The following is a 23,219-nucleotide window of genomic DNA, read 5'->3' on the forward strand; positions in this document are numbered from 1 at the left end:
TGTGTCGGGGGTGTCGGGTGTGTCGGGGGTGTCGGGGGTGTCGGGACTCACCGGCTCCACTGTCTCCGTCGTCCTTCTTCCCACCGACCAGGCTTCCGATATCCAGGCCTCCTCCCTTCTCCTCCTCCTTCCCCGTGCCGCCATCTTTATTCAGGACTTTTTCCACGATGCCCTCCACCACTTCTCCTGCAGAGCAAACAATGAAACCGTTCAGGTGATGAGGTCACACAACATGTACAGGAGGGGGCGGGGCCAGGGTGCGGTATGTCACAGGTGTGGTACCTGAGGTGAAATTGTTTCCATGTGTTCAAACTGTCAAAATAAAAGCATTGGAACTGACTGACTGTGATATCTCTGATTCAATCAGGACGACTCGAATCCTCATTTCTTGATCCAGAGTAATATGATCAAACTTTGTCCAAATTACTATTTTATCGAACATATCCGTAAAAATCTCCGTCCCAACTAACCAGCTGAAAACACGTCACATGACCTCTCACTTCAACAGGTCATGTGGTGTAAACAGGAAGTAGATTGTGGAAGGATTTTTGACGGACTTGTCGAAGCGCAGAGGAGAAATCCGTGAGCAGACGTTTCACACACGCATCACAACACAGCGTGAGAAGAGCTGAAAGTAAAGGGGGCGGAGCTTGAGCTCAAGCTACTCGACAGCGAGCGCCGGATTCAGAGTGAAAGCTTGAACGTGGAATCAGTCTCTAACTGAAAAACCACGCTCTGGAATAACAGAGGAAAAGAAACATAATAAAACAAACATCTTCTGAGAGGTGGGGTTTCAATCTGGTCCAATCAGGAGGAATCGAATCCTCCAACATCTGCAAAAATCAAATCTGATCCGTATGTTTAATAACTGCTTCTCACCCGCTTGGTCTCCGATCATTGATGCGATGCCTTTGTTCTTAGTTAAATCTCCCAGGAAATCCATGGCTGCTGTTGTGTTGGGGTTTGTGTTGTGATGTTGGACGGGGGGGCGTTGGGTCTTATAGACGCTGGACTCAGGCCACGCCCTCAACAGGAATCAGGTGCAGCTGCAGGGAGTTGCACACGCTCCACCTGTCACACCGGTTTGACAGGTCAGCAACTTTCATACAAATTCTATCTGTCATGGCAACACACCAGGTGTGGAGGTGGATTCCCCCCCGAGCGATGACTGCAGGTTCCAGGACAGCGTGTGTGTGTGTGTGTGTGTGTCAGTGGGTGTGTGTGGGTGTGGCTGTGGGTGTGGGTGAGTTTGTGTGAGTGTGTGAACAGTTTATTAATCTGTCTCCTCCCATCAGAAAAATTCTATGAAGCCAAAGTGACTCATCACAACATTCCATTCATTGTTTAAGTTCATGAGAAGTCGCTGTGACGAACCTTTGAAGAGCACATGACCTGGGGGGGGGGGGGGTGTTCCCCTCACTCGACCTGCTCAGATCCTTCGCTGCCTGCGGTTCACACTGGGTTTTCATTTGTCACATCGTACAAAGTTTAAAAGACAAAAGTTGCAAAAATTTGGCTCTGAGATGAAAGTTTGATTTCCTCAGGTCCCAGAGGTTGGACGGGGGGGGGTAAACCACATGGTTTCTGAGATACAGGATCCTCAGTGAGATGACGACAAACAGCAGCGACACGATCACGTCTCCTGGTTCTGGTGAAAGCAGCTGATGTAGCGACTGAATAATTACTACACAACTTTATTAATCATGAGGAAAAATTGTTTTATGGCAAGTAAAAGACGACAGAAACCAGATTCGGACATGAAGTGACAATAACACAATAAACACAACAAATGAAATGGACATCAGTGTCGTCAGGTCGATCACATGAAAAACTCATGAACTGTTCTCGAGTTCTTTCTTCGTCATCGTCATCGTCATCGTCATGGCGACGTCTTTGTGTTGCTAACCTCCTCACAACAGGTTCCTGTGCTGCGTCTGTTGATGGTGGAGACGAGGATCAGGCGTGTCTGTGTGTGTGTCTGTGTGTGTGTGTGTGTGTGTGTGTGTGTGTGTGTGTGTGTGTGTCTGTGTGTGTGTGTCTGTGTGTGTGTGTGTGTGTGTTTTATGGAAACAGGCCCCACCCTGCAGTCAGTGAACATGTTGTGTCTTCATGTCTGACCATGTGATGGTAAATGATCTGATGTGAAGCTCGTACGAACAAACAATCTGATTTTCTTCTATTTTTTCAGACCACGACACGTTAAAAGAGTCTCAGATGTAAAAGTTCATAAAACATGAGGAGGCGGAAACATTCCAGTTATTTGAACCCTCTGAAGTCTGCAGGAGAAATACTCCTCCAGTGTTGAGCTGTTCTCAGGTTCTGCAGGTTCCTCAGGTTCTGTCTGTGAGAACTACCATCTGAGTCAGTGTCTCTGGATGTTCTGGATCTTCTCCTGTGGAAGGACACCTGAAGGAGGGGGTCCCAACATCGGAGGACAAGTTCACAAAAGCCAGAACTTCTACAAAGAGGCGTTACATAAGAGATGATATAAAAAATAAGAAGCCATCAAAGACATGAAAGACATGAGATCATCATCTATGTCTTATCTGCTGTGTCCGTCCGTCCCCGGAACCAGTTTGAAGAGAAACATCACCGAATAAGGGTTCCATCCTGTCAGGTGGACAGTATCACAGCAGTGAGACACCTAGTCAGAGGATTTCCACTACCTTACACACTGGTCAGTGGACTCTTCCATTACAATCCTCTCCCAGGACACAAGCAGATGCTGATGGAACTGAACACATCAACACAACAACAGGATTCACTACATGAGAAGAACCGGTTTCTAACTTCATGTTTAAGGTGTTTATTCATAAGAAAATGTCTGATAAAGATGAAGGGAGCAGCATGACACATGGATTGAGGAGTTATTGCTTCTGAAGGAGTGAGGGGGGGCCGTGGCTGAGGGGTCGAGTGGTCGTCCTCCAACCAGAAGGTTGGTGGTTCAAACCTCAGTCCTCTGTCTGCATGCCAAAGTGTCCTTGGGCAAGACACTGAACCCCCCCCCACCCCCCCACCCCCATAGATGGTCAATGCAACGAACATATTTTGGATGAATTACACCAGTATCATTCAAAACTAGAGAGAGAGAGAGAGAGAGAGAGAGAGAGAGAGAGAGAGAGAGAGAGAGAGAGAGATTGTGGCAATTTGAGAGAGAGAGAGAGAGAGAGATTATGGCAATTTGAGAGAGAGAGAGAGAGAGAGAGAGAGATGAACAGCAGAACTTATTCATTCATGTTCTATATATTTGGCTGCATTTGTGTTTTATTTTCATTTTTAGCTGTTTATGAAAAAGTTTCTGGTTAAACGCCCCAATTACATTTCTTTTTCATCAGGGTTTGATGAGGTTATTGCAAAAAAAAAATTCATAAATAAAATCACAAGCTGCAGCGCCACCATGTGTCTGATGATGAGACCTGCAGGTGGGAGAAAAGTCTTCCCACTGAGACAAAGGTTTAAATGTACAACAGAAGAGTTTCCTGCCACAATAAAACACAAACCTTCTTGTCTTCACTTGAAAGCCGGAGTCATCGGTCAGAGCAGAGACGTCATGTGGAGGAAACATCCATCAGCTGCAGAGCTTCACTGGGCAAAGACCAGCTGACCACTGCAGACATGAGCAAGTGGCTGAGGAGACACTGGTGGGACCAGAAGGAAACCAGCTCCCACGCAGACAGGAAGTCACACAGAGGACACGTAAGGTGAGCGATTTCAAAATAAAAGAGGACACATCGACAGAGTCCAGCTGGGATTTCAAAGTTTAATAAAGATAAAAGAAAGAACATATTCAATTATGTGTTTGAATTATAATTGGTTACATTTCATCATATTTTTAAAAAAAAGGCTAAACTGTCTGCAGACGAGTGTTTTCATCAAACAGAGAATTATGAGCCATGGAAATAATCACACATAACCACAGACTGTATATGGAACATAACACACAGACAGACGAGGTCCTTTCTGACATCGTCCTCCATTGAGTCATTGGTGAATAATAACAAAGACATATTTATACGTACGAATGGAAAACATCACAGGTTGCATTCAAACTTTTGTTGCATGACTGCGGCAAAAATATACAGAATAATATTTTTTTAGGGGCCAATGCAGATACCGATATCAAGGAGTCAAAAACATCACTCGTGTATAAAATTGGAAATAAAGCTTAAGTAAAACAATATTTCATAAAGAAATAAAGATAAATTGGAAGAAAACACAAAGACGACAGAATATATAGAACTTGAATGAAGACAAAAAAATGTTCAATGTAAAATATAATCATAAAGCACATTCTTTATCCTGTAAAATAAACCTTTTCATATCGGAGCATATCTTAAAAGGCCCATATCACCCAATTGAAATATTGAACGTAAACACAAAGCAAATATCACAGCATTTTTTTTTCATTTATACTGAAATTCAACCCAGATCAAGTCGTTCTTTCCAATGAGCTGTTACAAAACTGGTGAGTCTAATATGTGAAGGTGTTTCAGGATGAATGTTGATTTTCATGCTCTTGTTTTCTGGAGGATGCACCATTCATAGTCGTCCTGAAACAAAGTGACAATAACTATTAATTTCTAAAGAACACACTTGATACTTCAACATTACAACAGGATCAAGGCCGTTCATAGTTTAACACAAAGGATTTGAAATGTGAGACACCAATTGAACTGCACACTTATCGTACAATAACTATTTGATAATGATATGATGGAATTTCAGTTGAGGTTTATTTCAAATGCTCATGAGCCAGTAGCTGAACAGACAGTTGTTAATATTTGTACCTGAAGCTGAATGTGGATTTTCATTAACGTAGTCAGACGTCTCCTCTGGATCACCTGGGGTTCCTGTGAAGATCAGACAGAAAACGACTTGAGAAGGTGGAGAACCACTGTTTTATTCATTTAGTGGATCTCGTTGCCACTCTAATATCTCTATCACAACCAGCATCACCAGCTTCAGGTGCTCCACACGTGTTCCAAAGCAAATGAACGTCCTTGTTGTTCAAACATTATATGGACGCAGCTAAACCGATCCCTGGTTCAGTTTGATCCGGGTCTGACTACATTCTGGTGCTTTGGTCTGGATCCGGGTCTGAGGAACCTTTCCACCTGTAACTCTGCTTCAGACTCAACTGAAAAGTCCAAATGTCTGTCTTTGGACCATGTGACTAAAATGAGATGTTGGAAAACCACGCGTGTGTATTGATGTCATGACATCGTGTTGGACATTTCTGTCCTCATCTGCCCGTCCACCTGAACTCAGAAGGTTTATCATTTAGGACTTCTCTGCAGGAGACACATTTTATACTGTACCTTCCTCCGTGTCTCCTCTGATTGATTCATAGATGCAGTCGTCACCTACGAGTCAATAAAAAATCAAATCAACATGAAATGTAATTGGAATCTTTGTGACAAGGTTCTTCTGAAAAGCAACAAGTTAGAAATAGCTGTGAAGGCGTTCAGTAGGAGAAGGACGTCTGACCGTGGAGAAGAGACGAGTACACTGGCAGCTGGATTTCATCGTGGTGGAGAGTTGGGTCTGAGCTCTGATTGGTTCTCAGAGACTGGCTGAGCCTGAAACAGTCAAACAATCACAAGTGAATGAAACAGGAAAAGTTAAGTATTGATGTTTTGTTGAAGATGAAACAAGAGAGAGTGGAACCAACCTGTCACAACACAGATCTGTGGAAAAGACAATAATGATCACGTTACATGATTTTATTTTTCAACCTCTGCTCCATGATTCTTAATATATACAGAATAATATTTTTTTAGGGGCCAATGCCGATATCAAGGAGTAAAGAACTATCACCTATATATACAATTGGCAATAAAGCTCAAGTAAAACAATATTTTTTAAAGAAATAAAGATAAATTGAAAGAAAACACAAATACGACAGAATATATAGAACTTGAATTAAAAAACATTTTCAATGTAAAATATAATCATAAAGCACATTGTTTATCCTGTAAAATAAACCTTTTCATATCGGAGCATATCTTAAAAGGCCCATATCACCCAATTGAAATATTGAACGTAAACACAAAGCAAATATCACAGCATTTATTTTTTCATTTATACTGAAATTCAATCCAGATTAAGTCGTTCTTTCCAATGAGCTGTTACAAAACTGGTGAGTCTAATGTGTGAAGGTGTTTATGGGTGAATGTTGATTTTCATCTTCTTGTTTTCTGGAGGATGCACCGTTCATAGTCGTCCTGAAACAAAGTGACTGTGATGTTCTGTCATTATAGTTTGTTATTTCACTCTTTGGGTTTTCTGTTTCCTGTCTTATTTTGTAGTCTTGTGTTCCTTGTGTGTTGTTTCTGTCTTCACTTCCTGTCGGTGATTACCTTCCTCATTTCCTCATGTGTTTCACCTGTGTCTAATTGCCCCTGCCTTCCTCCTTTGTATTTAAGCCTCTGTGTTCCCCTTTGTCCCGGGTCGGGGTGGAACTCGTGTTTACACGTCGTCATTTATGGTTTGTCTTGTCTGCTGCCCCCCCCAGCTTTCCTGTCCTGGATCCTCTGTGTTCTCCGTGCGCCTTGTCGCTAGGGTTATGATCCTCGTGTTCTTGTTTTCCCTCCAGTGTTACCTGTTAGTGTTTTATGTTTTGTTTTGGTCTTGTTAAAGACTCTTGTTATATTAAATTCCCTTTTTGTTATCACCTCTGCATCTGGGTCCATCTCTCCCTTAACAAACCGTGACAGTGACAATAACTATTAATTTCTAAAGTACACACTTGATACTTCAACCCAACAACATGATCAAGGCTGTTCATAGTTTAACACAAAGGATTTGAAATGTGAGACACCAATTGAACTGCACACTTATCGTACAAGAAGTATTTAATAATGATATGATGCAGTTTCAGTTGAGGTTTATTTCAAATGCTCATGAGCCAGGAGCTGAACAGCCAGTTGTTAATATTTGTACCTGAAGCTGAATGTGGATTTTCATTCACGTAGTCAGACGTCTCCTCTGGATCACCTCGGGTTCCTGTGAAGATCAGACAGAAAACGACTTGAGAAGGTGGAGAACCACTGTTTTATTCATTTAGTTGATCTCGTTGCCACTCTAATATCTCTATCACAACCAGCATCACCAGCTTCAGGTGCTCCACACGTGTTCCAATGCAAATGAACGTCCTTGTTGTTCAAACATTATATGGACGCAGCTAAACCGATCCCTGGTTCAGTTTGATCCGGGTCTGACTACATTCTGGTGCTTTGGTCTGGATCCGGGTCTGAGGAACCTTTCCACCTGTAACTCTGCTTCAGACTCAACTGAAAAGTCCAAATGTCTGTCTTTGGACCATGTGACTAAAATGAGATGTTGGAAAACCACACGTGTGTATTGATGTCATGACATCGTGTTGGACATTTCTGTCCTCATCTGCTCGTCCACCTGAACTCAGAAGGTTTTTCATTGAGGACTTCTCTGCAGGAGGAACATTTTATACTGTACCTTCCTCCGTGTCTCCTCTGATTGGTTCATAGATGTAGTCATCACCTACGAGTCAATAAAAAATCAAATCAACATGAAATGTAATTGGAAACTTTGTGACTAGGTTCTTCTGAAAAGCAACAAGTTAGAAATAGCTGTGAAGGCGTTCAGTAGGAGAAGGACGTCTGACCGTGGAGAAGAGACGAGTACACTGGCAGCTGGATTTCATCGTGGTGGAGAGTTGGGTCTGAGCTCTGATTGGTTCTCAGAGACTGGCTGAGCCTGAAACAGTCAAACAATCACAAGTGAATGAAAAAGGAAAAGTAAAGTATTGATGTTTTGTTGAATATGAAACAAGAGAGAGTGGAACCAACCTGTCACAACACAGATCTGTGGAAAAGACAATAATGATCACGTTACATGATTTTATTTTTCAACCTCTGCTCCATGACTATCCTGATTTAAATGAAATGAACCAGAGCAGCTCTCACTCTTTGAACTCCTGCACCAACACAACAGCAGCAGCGAGAGGAGGAGAATCAGTGTGAAGCCTCCAACCAGCCCAACGACCAGCGGCACAGGAGACGTAGAGGGAGGTGCTGCAAGAGCCACAGATCAGAGGAGGAGCAGTGAGGAGCAGAGAAAGATCCATGACGTGGACAAACATAGAACCAACACTTCAGCAGACATTTTGACGTGAAAAAAATCAACGGTATGAATAAGTTTTGTAGTTGAAGACATTTTTTAATAGGTGCAATGTTGGGACAGGGTTTTAGTGAAACCAAAGGCCTCCTCTTCGGCCTACATGTGGAGTCAAAAGCCTGAAACCACATGTCCCTTTGTTCCGGAGAAAGACAAGGAACTCAGTTTCCCAGGATGCCTCAACTTCACACAGAGGTGTGAAAAACCACCAGAGACACAAGGGTCAACTCCTATTGGTCCATCTGGACCCAGGACCTGTGAGGTCCCGGGCCAATATAAGGCCAGTTCTCCCTCTCTTCTATCTCTTTCTACAATCCCTCCGAGGGCAGAAGGCTGTCCAGCCTCTCTTCCTGCATCGCCAAGGGGGAGGAGCCTGGTTTCTCCAGCTCACATCTTCTCGTTCCATCCAACTCTTCAAGAGGAGCAAAAAGGTGCAGCTTCCAGCTCATCTCACCAAGGAACCCTCCTTGCAACCCAAGTTCTACCAAACTCTGAGCAGCGACTCGATGTCCTGCAGGAAAACTTCAACCAGCGTCTGAGCTGCACAGCTCAACAGAACCTCGAAGGCAGAAACCACACAACCAGCCAGACGACTTCACAGAACTGAGAACTGCACAGAAACTTCCTTTTTCCCCTTTCCACGGACGGGTAACACAACTGGGCTTAATAATTATACAAGGCTAAGCAAGACTGTTTATTTGTTTCTGTGTGGTGTTTATAAGTGTTGGGACATGGTTTTTGTGCAAAAAGCAGGCCTCTCTTTCAGGCCTGTATGGGAAGTCAAAACCTGAAACCACATGTTCTTTGTCTTGAGAAAGCCGCATGTGCTGGAGCAAACTCAATCTCCCAGAGTGCAACGTGTTCTCTTTGTCCTGAGAAGGTCAAATAACTCAAACTCCCAGGAGGCTACATGTTCTCTTTGTTTCAGCAAAGTCACAGATAAGTGTGAAAACCCATCAAAAGTCAACTCCAATTGGTCACTCTGGTCATATGACCTGGGGGTCACTGGGCCTATTTAAGAGCAGGCCTCCCCCAACTCTTCCTCTTTCTCCAATCCCTCGGAGGGCTCCAGCTCTCTCTCTCCATCTACCACCACTGAGGACAGCAGGCCGCCGGCCTTTCCTCCTGCATCGGCGAGTGGAGGAACCGGATTCATCCAGCTCAAATCTTCTCTATCCAACAATCGGAGGGCAAAGGTCGAGCTTCCAGCCCACCTTCTCAAGGAAACCTCCTCGCCCTTCAAGTTCTACCAATCTCCTTGCAGCGATTCAATGTCCTGCAGGCAAGAACTAAAGATTCAATAAGCAACTGAGCTGCACAGCTCAACAGAACCACGGAAGCAGAGACCACACGAGCCAGAAGACTTCACAGAACTGAGAACTGAACTGCAACTTCCTTTTTCCCTTTTCCTTGGATAAGTAACATACTGAGCTTAATAATGAAACTAGAACTAAGCAAGAGTGTTTATTTGTTTCTGTGTGGTGTTTATAAGTTTGATTTGTGTTGTGATACTTTGGTTATAAGTTATTCGACAGTAATGTTCGTTTGCTAGGCTCTTCACAGTCTTTCTTTGCATTTTAGTCGACACTATTTCTCTGATTTAGAACCAACTCAGGCACAAGCATAATCCTTCACCTAATTATCTCTGCCCCGCGCTACCTGTCCGAAAAACTACTTCAAAAGGGGGGCGGGGGGGCGTTATCTTAAGGTTGGCTAGCCACCATTTTGAAAGCATGCTGAGGAGGATGTTAACTTTTTGGCCAACTGTCATTTTGAAAGCACACTGACTCACAGAGACTCACACACTCGCATACACATCTTTGTTTAGTAAGTCATCGGTTAACGGTAGGTTGTTACCGTTAGTAATTTGTGCTTTTTAAACTTTATTATACTCATAATACATTTTTTTCTTTCACAACTGTTCTTTCATTAATGTTGCATCAGTGGATATTGCCAATCTCTACATTGTCAAGAACTCCATATCCTTCAACTTAGCTAACTATCTATATTGTAATTTTGGTTATTAATTTAATTGTTAATCAAAGTTGCAAATTTGTAGTTAGTACTTTTATGAGACTTAATCAATAAGGTATATTGTAATATAATTGAAGGGTGGTGCCCCGAGGTGACTTTAATCAATCCAAGTTATGATTTAATATTAATATTTTTAATATTAATACTTAATATTTTATTTTGATAACCAAATTTATTTAATGCAAGATGAGGTGGTGTTTAGAAACCGTCTCAGTGAAAATACTGAGTAGAAATGTTTTGAATCTGCTTCTCAACCTGGAGACTCCTCTTCTACCTCATATTGATCACACTCACATTTCACTGACATCCAACTCTCTGGTGAGAAGCGTCCTGAATGTTCACACTTGTAGAAACCTTCATCTGACTTTGACACAGATGAGATTTCCAGTTTCCTTCTGACATCACTTTGGAGCAGTTCACCATTTTTGTAGAAAGAGAAGATGGAAATAAGGTTTGGTCTTCCGAACCATGAGCAGCCGAGAGTAACGGACTGTCCCCCGGTCACAGGACGGGCAGGGCTCTCCAGGAGAACACGATCTGAATCTGTAAACAGTTAAAAAACCATCAACAATGTGAACAACGTGATAATTCAGCTCGTATATAAACAGCATTAGTCTAAATATTAGATGTTAAAGTGGAGCCAAAGTCATTCAATGCACTTTTTGTCACATTCTGCTCCTCAGGTCCATGAGCTGTACGTTGTGTGTGCGCTGGAAAAACATCTGGTTTCAATACACAGCCCTGGCTTCAAGAGCAGGACATCTGAGCTCAAGCAGGGGAGAGTTGAGTGTGAGCGCAGGGTTTAGAGTGAGAGCATCACTAAATCTGAATGTGACTTCAATAAGTCCTGCTCTCCAACCAAAATAGTTTTAAATAAGTTTGATATAAATGAAATGAACCAGAGCAGCTCTCACTCTTTGAACTCCTGCACCAACACAACAGCAGCAGTGAGAGGAGGAGAATCAGTGTGAAGCCTCCAACCAGCCCAACGACCAGCAGCACAGGAGACGTAGAGGGAGGTGCTGCAGGAGTCACTGATCAGAGGAGGAGCAGTGAGGAGCAAAGAAAGATCCATGACGTGGACAAACATAGAACCAACACTTCAGCAGACATTTTGATGTTTAAAAACATAACTGTATGAATAAGTTTTGTAGTTGAAGAAATATTTTAATATGTGCAAAAAACGTTTGTAGCTGTAGAAATACTTTGAATATGTATAAAAATAAGTGAAAATGTTTTATAAGTGTATTGAGCAAGTGGACCTGGTGTTTAGAAACCGTCTCAGTGAAAATACTGAGTAGAAACGTTTTGAATCTACTTCTCAACCTGGAGACTCCTCTTCTACCTCATATTGATCACACTCACATTTTACTGACATCCAACTCTCTGGTGAGAAGCGTCCTGAATGTTCACACTTGTAGAAACCTTCATCTGACTTTGACACAGCTGAGATTTCAAGTTTCCCTCTGACATCACTTTGGAGGAGTTCATCATTTTTGTAGAAAGAGACGTTGGAATAGAAGGTTGTTCTTTGAGACCATAAGCAGCTGAGAGTAACGGACTGTCCCCCGGTCACAGGACGGGCAGGGCTCTCCAGGAGAACACGACCGTTAACTGTAAACAGTTAAAAAACCATCAACAATGTGAACAACCTGATAATTCAGCTCGTATATAAACAGCTTTAGTCTAAATATTAGATGTTAAAGTGGAGCCAAAGTCATTCAATGCACTTTTTGTCACATTCTGCTCCTCAGGTCCATGAGCTGTACGTTGTGTGTGCGCTGGAAAAACATCTGGTTTCAATACACAGCCCTGGCTTCAAGAGCAGGACATCTGAGCTCAAGCAGGGGAGAGTTGAGTGTGAGCGCAGGGTTTAGAGTGAGAGCATCACAGAATCTGAATGTGACATCAATAAGTCCTGCTCTCCAACCAAAAGAGCTCCCTCTTGAGTAGAGAGAGGGAAACAGCCTCCGGGTGGCGCTGTGGGCTGTGGCGTCCACACAGTCACGTGATGTCTGCTTGTTTAACGCAGACGGACACACTCTCACAGCTGATTCTGGGCGTTGAACGTGTGGTTTGTGTAAATAAAGAAGGTGAATTTCATCCAGAGATCATGTTTGATGTGATGCACCTTGGTACGTGTGGGGGGTGCAGCTCCTGCAGGAGCAGTGAAGGGAGGCAGTGCTCCCCACTTTCAGTTACTCTACCTTTAAATCACATTATGGGATGTTGGAAACATGAACAGTGTGAATAGATTCAATGAAAAACTACAACCTGTAGTGATGTTGACTGCGTTGCTGATCTCTGATCCAGATCCACACCAGACAACTCCAGAAGGAAGATCAGTATCAATCCATGTAAAGCTTGTCTTTCTCTTCGGAGACTTGCACTCTGACAAGAGACTAGTGGTTCTAAATTGTACTCTGTCTACAGTAAACATCCACCACAATCTCCAATTATCAGAGTTTCCCTCGCAGGTCAGAAGGATCAAGTCATCAAAGAAGTGCTGCACTCTGTCCGGCCTCACTGTGAGAGACACTGACGAATAGGAATCTGAAAAATGTGACATGAAGTGTGAAACAGAAATTAATGGTTTAAATTAGTTGAGCATTAAAGACGTGAAGCCATCAGCAGAGACTCCATCTCAGTCACATCTTGTTTTGGGGAATAAGGTCATAATATTACCAGAATACATTTGTAATGTTTCCAGATTAAAGAGTCATTTTAGGCTTTGCGTCATTTTACAGAGGAAACGTCAGAAGGACGACATTGTTTGTTGACATCACAGTGACATCACAGTGACATCACAGTGACATCATGATGATGTCAGCATATGATCATAAATAATATCAACTTCAGGTCAGTCCTGTAGGATGCACACAAAGAATAACTTCATGTGACATTAGATTTTGGGGAATGATTCTCTGATCAATATAAGCTTCAGATTGTCTCTCTAACCCTGTATCTGTCTTGACCTTTGACCTTTGACCTCTAAAAGTGAATCACCTGGAGGAACCAGCCAAAGTAAAGTTCCCCAAGTAACTGAGCGACTGAAGGGACAACATCTGCTTCAAGAGAAAGAAACAAACTCACCTCCAGACCACACCCACTTTGTCTCACTGTACTCAGTGTAAAACACGGGGTCTCCTCTTCCAGCTCGACATGCATAACCTGCTGACTCCGTCAGGCCTTGGATGACGAAGGAGTTTTGTTCAGTTCCTCCGTCGCTTCCTGGGAGCAGCTCATAACTGAACTCAGGAGTGTGCATAACATACACCCAGTATAGAGATGACTCTGGACATCTGGAGACTGGATCCAAACTAATGGGGTCAGCTCTGTACCAGTAGAACCTCCACCCTGCAGTGGGATGTGGACCCCCCCCACAGGTGAGAGTCCCGGAGGCTCCAGGAGTCAGCCATGACGGAGACACAGTGACGACAGGTCGTGGTGCAGCCGCTGAAACGGAACATCGTCAAAAACACGTCTTCATGTTTGTTTCATTTTGGAACCAATGCAGTTTCGGGATGCTTCACATTCAGCCGTCGACATGACTGCCCCCAAAAGTGAAGCCAAACTATAACACCGCCCCCTGGTGGCTGCCTGCTTTCTTTGATTTGAGTTTGTTCACGTGTTCATGTTTTTGATCAGTTTGGTTTTAATTAGTTATTTGATGCTATAAAAACAGTAAAACGTCCTGATTGACAGCTCACTCTGACTCGTGATTGGTCGAGCACATGTATGGGCGGGACCTCGATACCCAGCTCCACCCCTCCATCATGATTTCACAGACTCTGGCTCTAAATGACCTGAAAAGTGAAAGATGGCTGGTATCCGTGATATTTTGGCTTCTCTTTTGTACATGTGCATTGAACACACATAAACTTTGTTATATTTAAACTTTAACACCTATATTTTAATACTAAATATGACTTGACTCACCGTCAGACAACGTGAGGGGAACACTCCATCCTGTGGAGTTCTGCCGTGCACCTTTCAGTCGGCCCTGACACCAGTAGCTGCCGCTCAGATCTGACCCCAGACTGATCCTGAACTCCTTTGTGTTGGGAGGTGCCTGTGAGCTGGTTGCTGTCCATTCATACTCCCACTCAGAGTCTCCTCCCTGGATCTCACACCTCAGGGTGACGGCTTCTCCTCTGTATGTGTTCGGCCAGTTGGGTTGAAGAGTCGCAGCAGCTCTGTTGTGGACTGTTCATATTCACCAGTAAAGACAGAATAACAGCTTGTATCAGCATCAACCTTTACGTCATCTCAACAAACAGTCATGGACGCAGAATGGATTCTCTCCTCACTCACCGATTCCATGAATCCTGACTGAGGTACTGTACTGGGTGTAGTGAACTGGATCTCCTCTTCCTCCTCTGCACCAGTACAGTCCTTCACGTGAGGCACTAGCACTTTGTCCATGTGACTTGAAATCCTCATCCGTCAGGGGCTTCGAGGTTTTCTTACCTCTGTACCAATAATACTTCCATCCAGGTGATGCTGGGCCCACGGAGCAGGTCAGGAGCACACTGCCCCCTACTGGAAAGGCTCTGTGGTCAGCACTCAGGTTCGCCGCTGGTCTTTCTGTTAATGTTAAAAACACTTTGGCATTTAGTCCATTTCATGTCAGTTGAATGAAATGTGTAGAACATGTATCTCCTTCAGTCTTCTGCAGTCGTACAAACTAAAACAGCAGTAAAAGCAGAAGTACAGAATGGTTTGGTCCAGATTATACCACCTGTTTGCCACATCAGAGCCACAAGTTAGCCACAGCCGTACCGTACATTAACCAAAGCTGCCAGACGTGGCCCAGATTCCTTTGGATCTATTTTCATATTCACCACATGGACCACTTTAGGTTCACATCCAGATCACACTTTGCCTAGAGCACCGCATGTTCACCATAAAGACCCAGGTGTGTTTTGGGAGCGTTGGGCCACATTAGCTCTTTAACAAGTGGACGAGTTTCGGCTCGGATCCATTCTGTCCACAGGAAAGCTAAAGGAGCCGCATCACTGCCTGAAGTGGCCCACATCCATCTGGTCTAAAGGTGCTGAGCATCCACCGTATATAAAGATGGACGACATCACAGCTCCACAACAGTGAGTTCGCCCCCTGGTGGCTGGCTGCAGTACAGGTCAGATTACCTCAGGAGGAAAGGACGTTCTTCTACCTCTGATGTATGTTCAAGTTTTGTGTTGAACTGAATTAGTTTTTTGACGTTATAAAAACCGGGTGAAACATCGTGACTGACAGCTGAGGCTGACTCACGATTGGTCGAGTATCGGCAGGACCTTGGTCCCAGATCGTTTGTGTCCAGGATGTTTTGACTTGGATTCTGAACAGCACTTGTTTCCTCCCAGATGAGAATAACATCTAAACATCGGTGAACGTCATCTTACTCGTCAATAGGCTGATCGCAACAACGAGATAAATATCAGTAAGATGTTCAGCTTTTGAATCGGTGCATCCCTCGTTACTTTTTTGTTGTATTCTATTTCCTATCAGCGCATATGAACATAAACTGAAGGAGACATTTGCCAGTTTCTCAAAACTCGGTCTTTCTCACCAGAAACTGTTAATGTGACGTCATCGCTCCACTCGGTCATGGAATTCAAGTTCTTCTTGTCTTTAGCCAAACACCTGTAGCTTCCACTGTCGGACGAGGACGCATTGACAATCCTGAATTCATCGTGTGTTGGAACCGTAGTTGAGTTGGGTTTGGTCCATTCATACTCCCACTCAGCTGGTACATCTGCAGGGACCTCACACCGGACAGTGATCGTCTCACCGCTGAAGACCAGAGACCAGTCAGGCTGCAGGGCCACAGACGCCTTGTGGGAAACTGATCACAAATAGAAACAGAGAACAGAAGAAAGTAGAATGGCTCAGTACAGCTCCTCCCTCCACCAAACTGTACAGATACCAGTCCGCTCATCTTTTCATCAGGGGGGAGAATCAAACAAGAATCACACAATCTTAAAGCAAAACACTTTGCAACTTTTTAACCTTAAAACAGCAGCTTCCAAGTTAATGTGATGATTCTCTGCCTTAATAAGGAGAAAGTTTCCTCCTTCTCTCCCTGAGCGTCTGTTCTCTGTGACTCTGGTGAGTGGGTTCCATCTCCTGAGAGAAGAACTGACTGAGAGTCACAACCTGTCACAACCAGCTGCAGCTGAAGAGTGAAGCTGAACTGAGATCAGTTAGAAACACTCTGAAGTTATTAAAAAATATCACGTGTGGCTGCAGAGGGCGCTGTTGCTCAGTCAAAGTTACATTGTGTTAAAGAAAGTCTGGATGTTTGGATTCCGTCTAAATTTCATTGGTTCTGTCACAAGTTTCGTGGAAATCCATTCGGTACTTTTTGCGTAATCCTGCTGACAAACAAATAAAGAAAGAAACGTCCAGGGACAGAATATAACCTCCACAGCGGAGGTGACTAGTCTTTGGATTTCTAAACGGACTCTTACCTCTGTTCTCTATTGTGACTCGGTTGCTGTCCTCTGTGAGGAAGGTTGTGTCTCCTCTCCGTCCTCTGCAGCTGTAGATGCCTTCCTCTGAGATGCTGATTCCATCATGTGTTTCATTATATCTTAGGATCTGAGCTGCAGAGGAGGCTGAGGTTCTTCTGAACCAGTCGTATCTCCACTCAGACGCGTTCTCCACAGAGCAGGTCAGTGCTACGCTTCCCTTTCCTGTGATGGTTGTGTTATCGGCAGTCAGCCTGGGCCTGGGTTTATCGTCTTTCAAAGTGCGTGAGAGAAAATGAAAGACAAATTAAATGGAGAAAAAGATTAAAGCGTATGAAGCAGAGTTTCACTCAGTAGAGGACAAAGTTCTGATCGTGGAATATATAAGAGAAAAAGGTCTAATGATGAATCTCAACATGTAAAAGGTTCATTGATCCCCACATAGCTCAATGCTTCTGAACCAGATGTGTCCCACACTGTCACACTGGCATCCAGCCCACACACCTCATGGAGTGATGGCACTGGGGCAGTCCACTGCTGTTTGCCAGAGCCGGGCCACAGATGAGCCGGAGCAATACCGTGTGTCAACCACAAGGGTTAGGGTTAGGCCCCCATGTGTTATGTGCTGTTTGAGCCATGTTCACCATTCATGGACCACTTGAGGTCCACATCCAGATCACACTTTGCCTACAACACCTGATGTGAGCCAGAAAGACCCAGGTTGGTTTTAAGGTATTTGGGCCACATCAGCTGGTTTACATGTGGACCAGTACAGGTCCACACCCAGATGCTTTCTGGGGATTGGGCGGAAATTGGTTTAGTAGCTTTTACGTAATCCTGCCAAGAACAACCAATAGAAAGAGGTGAAGACGTAACGTCCTCGTGGAGGTTTTGAAAGACGATTGGACGTACGTGTTACTCTCAGCTGGAAGGCCTCACTCCACTCTGTTGAGGAATACCAGTCCGCTCTGGCCTTACACCAGTACTCTCCACTGTGGAAAACAGAGGCAGTGCCCAGCCTGTATTCACTGTGTGTGGGAGCTGTGTCTGGACCAGTGACTGGTTGGTGGGAGCTTGTTGTCCTCCATTCATATTCCCACTGGGTGTCTCCTCCTCCCTGGATCTCACACCTGACAGAGATCGTCTCACCGCTGAATATCTGAGTCCAGTTGTGTTGCAGCACGACAAAGCTTCTGTTGGACACTGAACATTCAAACACAAATATCAAATCAACAGAGAGAACTGGTTAATATTGCTGCTGACTGGTTCTGTTTTCGTCGTAGCCAGTCATGAAAGCGTGCTACTCACAGGTTCTGTCGATGTGATGCACGTGACTCTTCTCTGAGCAGAAATCTGAGTGAGTCCTTCTTCCCCTGCACCAGTAGCTGCCTCCCTGTGAGATGCTCAGAGAGTTTTGCACAGGATTTGTTGCGATGGCGGTTTCCTCAGCGTCTGGGGAACGTGTGAACCAGTCGTAGCTCCAACCCGCAGACTCCTCCACAGAACAGGTCAGAGTCAGAGAGCCGCCCACTGGGATGGACGTCCTGGATGCTCTCACTGTGGCTCTGGGTCTGTGTGCTGCTCGGGAAAGAATATTCACATCTTTAATTAGTATCCATCATTAATACTTTATGAAACTCAGTGTATGTAGTGAAGCATCTATTAAATTGTCAAAAAATGATATCTTCATCCTTAATTAGGAGACAATTCATTATTAATCTTTACATCTGTAGTAGTATACATTTATTAAAGAAGATTTAAAAAATATATATTTTCAATGTTGATTAGGAATCAATTCATCATTATTTTATAATTCTGTTTATGTAGTCTTAATAATTAACGTAACAAAATATAATATCTTCATTATTAATCAGTTCATGATTATTTTATATTAAGTATGTGTAGTTATGTTGGGGGTGAAGTCCTGAGATCTGACCTCCAAACAAAGGGGGGCAATAAAACTGCGGCCTGTTGGCCAACCCGAAACCAGTCCGACCGGTTTCTGCTTTGCATCCACACATTCCTCAGACAACGTAGAGCCTCGCCCAGCAGGGGAACATCTGGGGTGTCCTTCAGGGACCCCCACTGTGACTCTAAAACGCCCACTGAGGTCGAATCCCCGCCCACTAAGGTCGGGACCCTGACATATCATTGGCTGAGAGCCAACTGAAGCCCATTACCACTTCCTGAAGGGGCTGGTACCTTTCAGGTGGTACAAAAGTCCTGAGCTCACAGAAATCTTTCTCTTTTTACTCAGATGCTGAAGTTACAACTAGACCCCTAGGGGTCTTACTAGTTAACTCAGTAAACTTAAGGAGGCAATAACTACTCTTTTTTCTCTCTTTCCACTCTACTCAAGTTGTAACAGACCTTCCGAGGCCGACCACACGACTCAGTAACTAAGGAGGTGATTAGACGTTTGTTTAATTCAATTTATTTGATTTCATTTCATTTCTTCTTTTATCTCAGTCGAAGTTTTATTTTGACAGGACTTTTTGCTGTTTTAACTTGAAAGACCGAAACAGGAAGTGCACCCGCGGGACGGACTCCGACACTTTCCACAGACTTTTTCTTTTTCAACGATCTAAAAACGGCTTCCACAAAGCCGTTCCCTGCAGAAGCGCGACGTTCATCCCGCTGAGGAGTATGAGAAAATCCACTCTGTTCCTGTAAAGCAGCACGATCTCCGCTGTTACAGAAGAAAGACGAAGTTTCATGCCGTCAAGGAGCATGAGGATTTCGCTCCCTTTTCCGGTCCAGCGGCCGAGCCCCGGAGCTCCGCTTGAGTGACCATGTGATTTCACTGGCCCCCGACACATTCGCGCCGAGGCGCAGGCACACCACGAGGGTTGTACAGTAAGAGACTTATGTTGTCTGGGCAGATACGTAGCGTATTGTTTAATATTTGAGTGTATTTGTTTGCGGGACCTCCGTGTCTCATTGTTTTACTGGTTTCTGGTTAGGCCGTGTTACAGTTTTAAGTGCCGTGACGAAGCGTCTCCCGCTGCACTCGTTCCCGTCTGAACAATTTTACAGAGATTTTACCGGTCAAACTTCAGCACACAACAGCGTTTAGTGAGGAACTGGGGAAGCAAATGTCACTTTTCCACTTTTTATTTTATATTGTTTTGTGTCCATTTACATTTCCAGTGATGGAAGTGTTATTTTTACTGTACTTTTTGGTACCCTTTTGAATCTAATGTATTGTATGGTTGTATTTTTACATGTCTACTGGATTTACAGATGAGCAGGAGCAAGAGCTTTTAAAGCTCACAATAAAACAAGTTTGCTTTTTTTATTTTTTTTTTTTTACAGTTTTAAGTGCCGTGACGAAGCGTCTCCCGCTGCACTCGTTCCCGTCTGAACAATTTTACAGAGATTTTACCGGTCAAACTTCAGCACACAACAGCGTTTGGGTGCTGAGTGGTAAAGTAAATGTAACTTGTCTCTGACGGTGTTTGTTTTAAGAGTTCGTTCTCTCCCTTTATCTCTCTCTCTCTCTCTCTCTCTCTCTCTCTCTCTTCTCCTGAACCTGCTTACACAAACGTTCCGACCTGGAGTAATACAGTTCATGTCACATAGTTAAATCTATACTTAGAGAGGTGTAACATCTGGAAGCCATTGTGAGCTTAGGCCACATGGTCATTAACATAGGCTCCATTTTGGGATAACATGAGTTAGACCACCATTTTGAGAGTCTATTATTGCCACGCCTTCTCTCTCTCTCTCCTCCTATTTTGGCTCTAACTTCCAAAGCGGCTCCGCCATCTTGTTTGTAGTCAAACCACCATTTTGAGAGTTTTCGGCCCTCTTGATTCCACGAATCATTATCGGCCGCCATCTTGGATGTGCCACTCCCCCTCTTCTCTCTCGCTCTCTCTCTCTCACACACACACACACACACACACACACACACACACACACTTAGAGAGACACATTGACACACACACAGACAGACATACATAGGTAGACCGCAGGTTTTACATGTATTTTCTGAATTGTGATAAGTGCTGCTGCTGTTGTTATCTTTGAAATATCGGAGTTTGTTAAAATGATGAATCATTGAATAACATTAACTATATTTCCCCTTTCTTTAATAAATGCTTTTGTAATTAAAGCATCTGTAGTCTGTGATTATTTGTGCATGTGTGTGAATACAGCTGGATTATGATAGCCTGTGCTCTAACTGAAAACCCTTCATTGTTTATTAAATAATCATTAATATTAACTATTGAGATTATTGATTTAACAAGTATCATATGAGACTGATATTTATAGTTTGACTCGTTGGTCCCTGTAACCAGGGTGGTGCCCCTCTACGATAAGTAATGATAGCCTTATCATTTTTAATTATTTTTAATAAATAATTTTCATTATTTTAATAATCATATTTCATGATTATTAATAAATAGTAAACTATGTCAAGTCTACTCCTATTGCACAACATTATATAGTAAACATTTATAAAATAATACTTCCATTAAGAATAAATTCATGATCAAATTAAATAATTCAGTATATGTAGTATAAATCCATTAAAATAGCAAAAATCTATATTTCCAAAGTAAATTAGAGATCAATTCATTATTAATTTTTTAATGTTCAGTAAGTAGTATATATCCATTACAATAACAACTAATAATATCTATATAATTAATAAGAAATCAATCATGATTATTTTATCATTTAGTACATTATTAATGTATATTTTGTATAATGTATAATTGAGTAAACACAGTCTGCATCAGTTGTTCTCTGCTCCTCCAATGCTTTTATCATGTCTGTGTCAAACAAGAAGCTGAAGTGAAGTGAGTGAATGATGTGATTGACTTTCTGTCCGTGTGAAAGGTCGACGTCAGGAACTGAGATCAGGTGTTTCAGCTTTGACTGTGGAGACTGAACGACGCATTCAGAAGAAGAAACGTGGATTTGTCCGGCTGTCGACACCATGTGGAAAATAAGCTTCATGTTTCTACTGTCCCAGCTTTTGTGAAGGTCTTTCCTTGTGTTTCTCTTTGTCCTGTGTCTCCACATGTCTGTGGGTGAAGCTCCCAGCGGGGACAAGGACTCTGGATATCTCACCTGACACAGAGAGAGTGGCCCTGTTGCTCCGTCTGTTCTCTTCTGAGCTGTTGTGGTGAGCGATGCACTGATAATCCCCGTTCCTGTCGGGCGTTAGCTCTGGAATCCTGAGCACGTTAGTGGAAGTGATGGGAACCAGTGGTTTGTCGTTCCACTTGAATTCATAAAACCACTCACTGACATTTGCTTCTCTCATGTGACACGTGAGATTAACGTGCTCCCCAGAATATAGAGTGGTTGAGTTGGGTTCAAAGGTCAGCTCAGCATCTACCCCCCCGCACAAACAGAACATAGTTAGAGGAAATAGCAACCACAGTTTTGTTCTATAAGTTTGCAGTTCATTCATATACTCACTAATCTTAGTAACAACATACACGAAGAAAAATGGGATGAAATATGCATATTAATAAAGATAGAGATCAATAAAGAAAAGAGCTGACTCACATTCAGTGTGTCCACAGGAGAGGAGTGTATTCAGCACTGAAAGAAACATTGGTATCTCATCAGACATTAATAAACCTGGTAAATAATCAAACACAGTACAGACTCTAGTAATAAGTCTGTTACTAAGTACTGTTATATTGTAAAAGCAAGTAAGAGCAGTAGTATTAAAACTACCCATCAAAGAAATTGTACAATAGTATGAAATGTCTTGAGAATCAATAACTCAATGAATAAAAGAAGTTAAAATATCAGTGATCTACTGTGTTTGATCCATTTATTTGAATTCATGTGGATCAGATGATTGTTTCTCTGATAATCATCAGGACAATATTCACAGCCTGTAACTTTAAAGTCTATAATTCCCATGAGGACATCACAATGTTTGTTTTGTTTCTAAATCAACTTTTCTTATATCAAATTATCTTTTGGCAAATAAATCAATGAATCAGGGATAAAATTGGTCTTTTTTAGCTTCCAGCTCACCTTCTCAAGGAAACCTCCTCGCCCTTCAAGCTTCTACCAACTCCTAGCAGCGACTCGGTGTCCTGCAGGTACGGACTTCAAACAAGCAACGGAGCGCCACAGCCAGTGGTGGAATGTAACACAGTATTTTTACTTTGTTACTGTTCTGTTTACGTATCTGTGCTTTACTTAAGTAAAAATAATAGTGGATACTTTTTACTTTTACTCCGCTACATTTCTACAATATGTGTCGTTACTCTTTACATTACGCTCCGTCACTGACCGCCAGCGCTCCACACGCAGTCACACGCAGTCACACGCAGTCACACGCAGTCACACGCAGTCACACGCAGTCACACGCAGTCACACGCAGTCACACGCAGTCACACGCAGTCACACGCAGTCACACACACGCCAACAAACATTTCCACTCTTCCTGTTAAAGTTCGTAGTTGATCACTATCTAACCATCAGCTACTCTGTTTAGCGCTGGGCCGACGGAGGGTGCACACTCATCAGCTCTGCATCTGGGTGACACACACACACATACGCATCTGGGTGACACACACA

General features: G+C 43.2%; 1 protein-coding gene across 1 annotated transcript; it reads right to left on the reverse strand.

Annotated features, from left to right (window-relative positions):
• Window positions 1-1,013: 1,013 nt before the first annotated feature.
• Window positions 1,014-22,035, reverse strand: LOC133020372 (basement membrane-specific heparan sulfate proteoglycan core protein-like). Its single transcript, XM_061086897.1, has 11 exons — window positions 21,744-22,035; window positions 17,970-18,239; window positions 17,581-17,864; window positions 17,435-17,498; window positions 16,662-16,934; window positions 15,761-16,036; window positions 14,503-14,691; window positions 14,128-14,394; window positions 13,282-13,644; window positions 12,633-12,741; window positions 1,014-1,071 (listed from the first exon to the last, which is right to left on the reverse strand). Exons 1-11 carry the CDS (start codon window positions 22,033-22,035, stop codon window positions 1,014-1,016), a joined length of 2,445 nt encoding a protein of 814 aa, XP_060942880.1.
• Window positions 22,036-23,219: the final 1,184 nt, after the last annotated feature.

This window comes from Limanda limanda, chromosome 15, assembly GCF_963576545.1.
Source record: "Limanda limanda chromosome 15, fLimLim1.1, whole genome shotgun sequence".
Taxonomy (NCBI): Eukaryota; Metazoa; Chordata; class Actinopteri; order Pleuronectiformes; family Pleuronectidae; genus Limanda; species Limanda limanda.

Bases quoted from the DNA above. Each gene is read 5' to 3' on its own strand.
- LOC133020372 (XM_061086897.1), bottom strand. From the start codon at position 22,035: ATGTTCTGTTTGTGCGGGGGGGTAGATGCTGAGCTGACCTTTGAACCC. The intron at 17,865-17,969 runs GTGAGTAGCACG...TTGAATGTTCAG, and splicing joins GCATCACATCGACAGAACCT to TGTCCAACAGAAGCTTTGTC. The intron at 16,037-16,661 runs GTAAGAGTCCGT...ATTTGTGATCAG, and splicing joins AGTCACAATAGAGAACAGAG to TTTCCCACAAGGCGTCTGTG.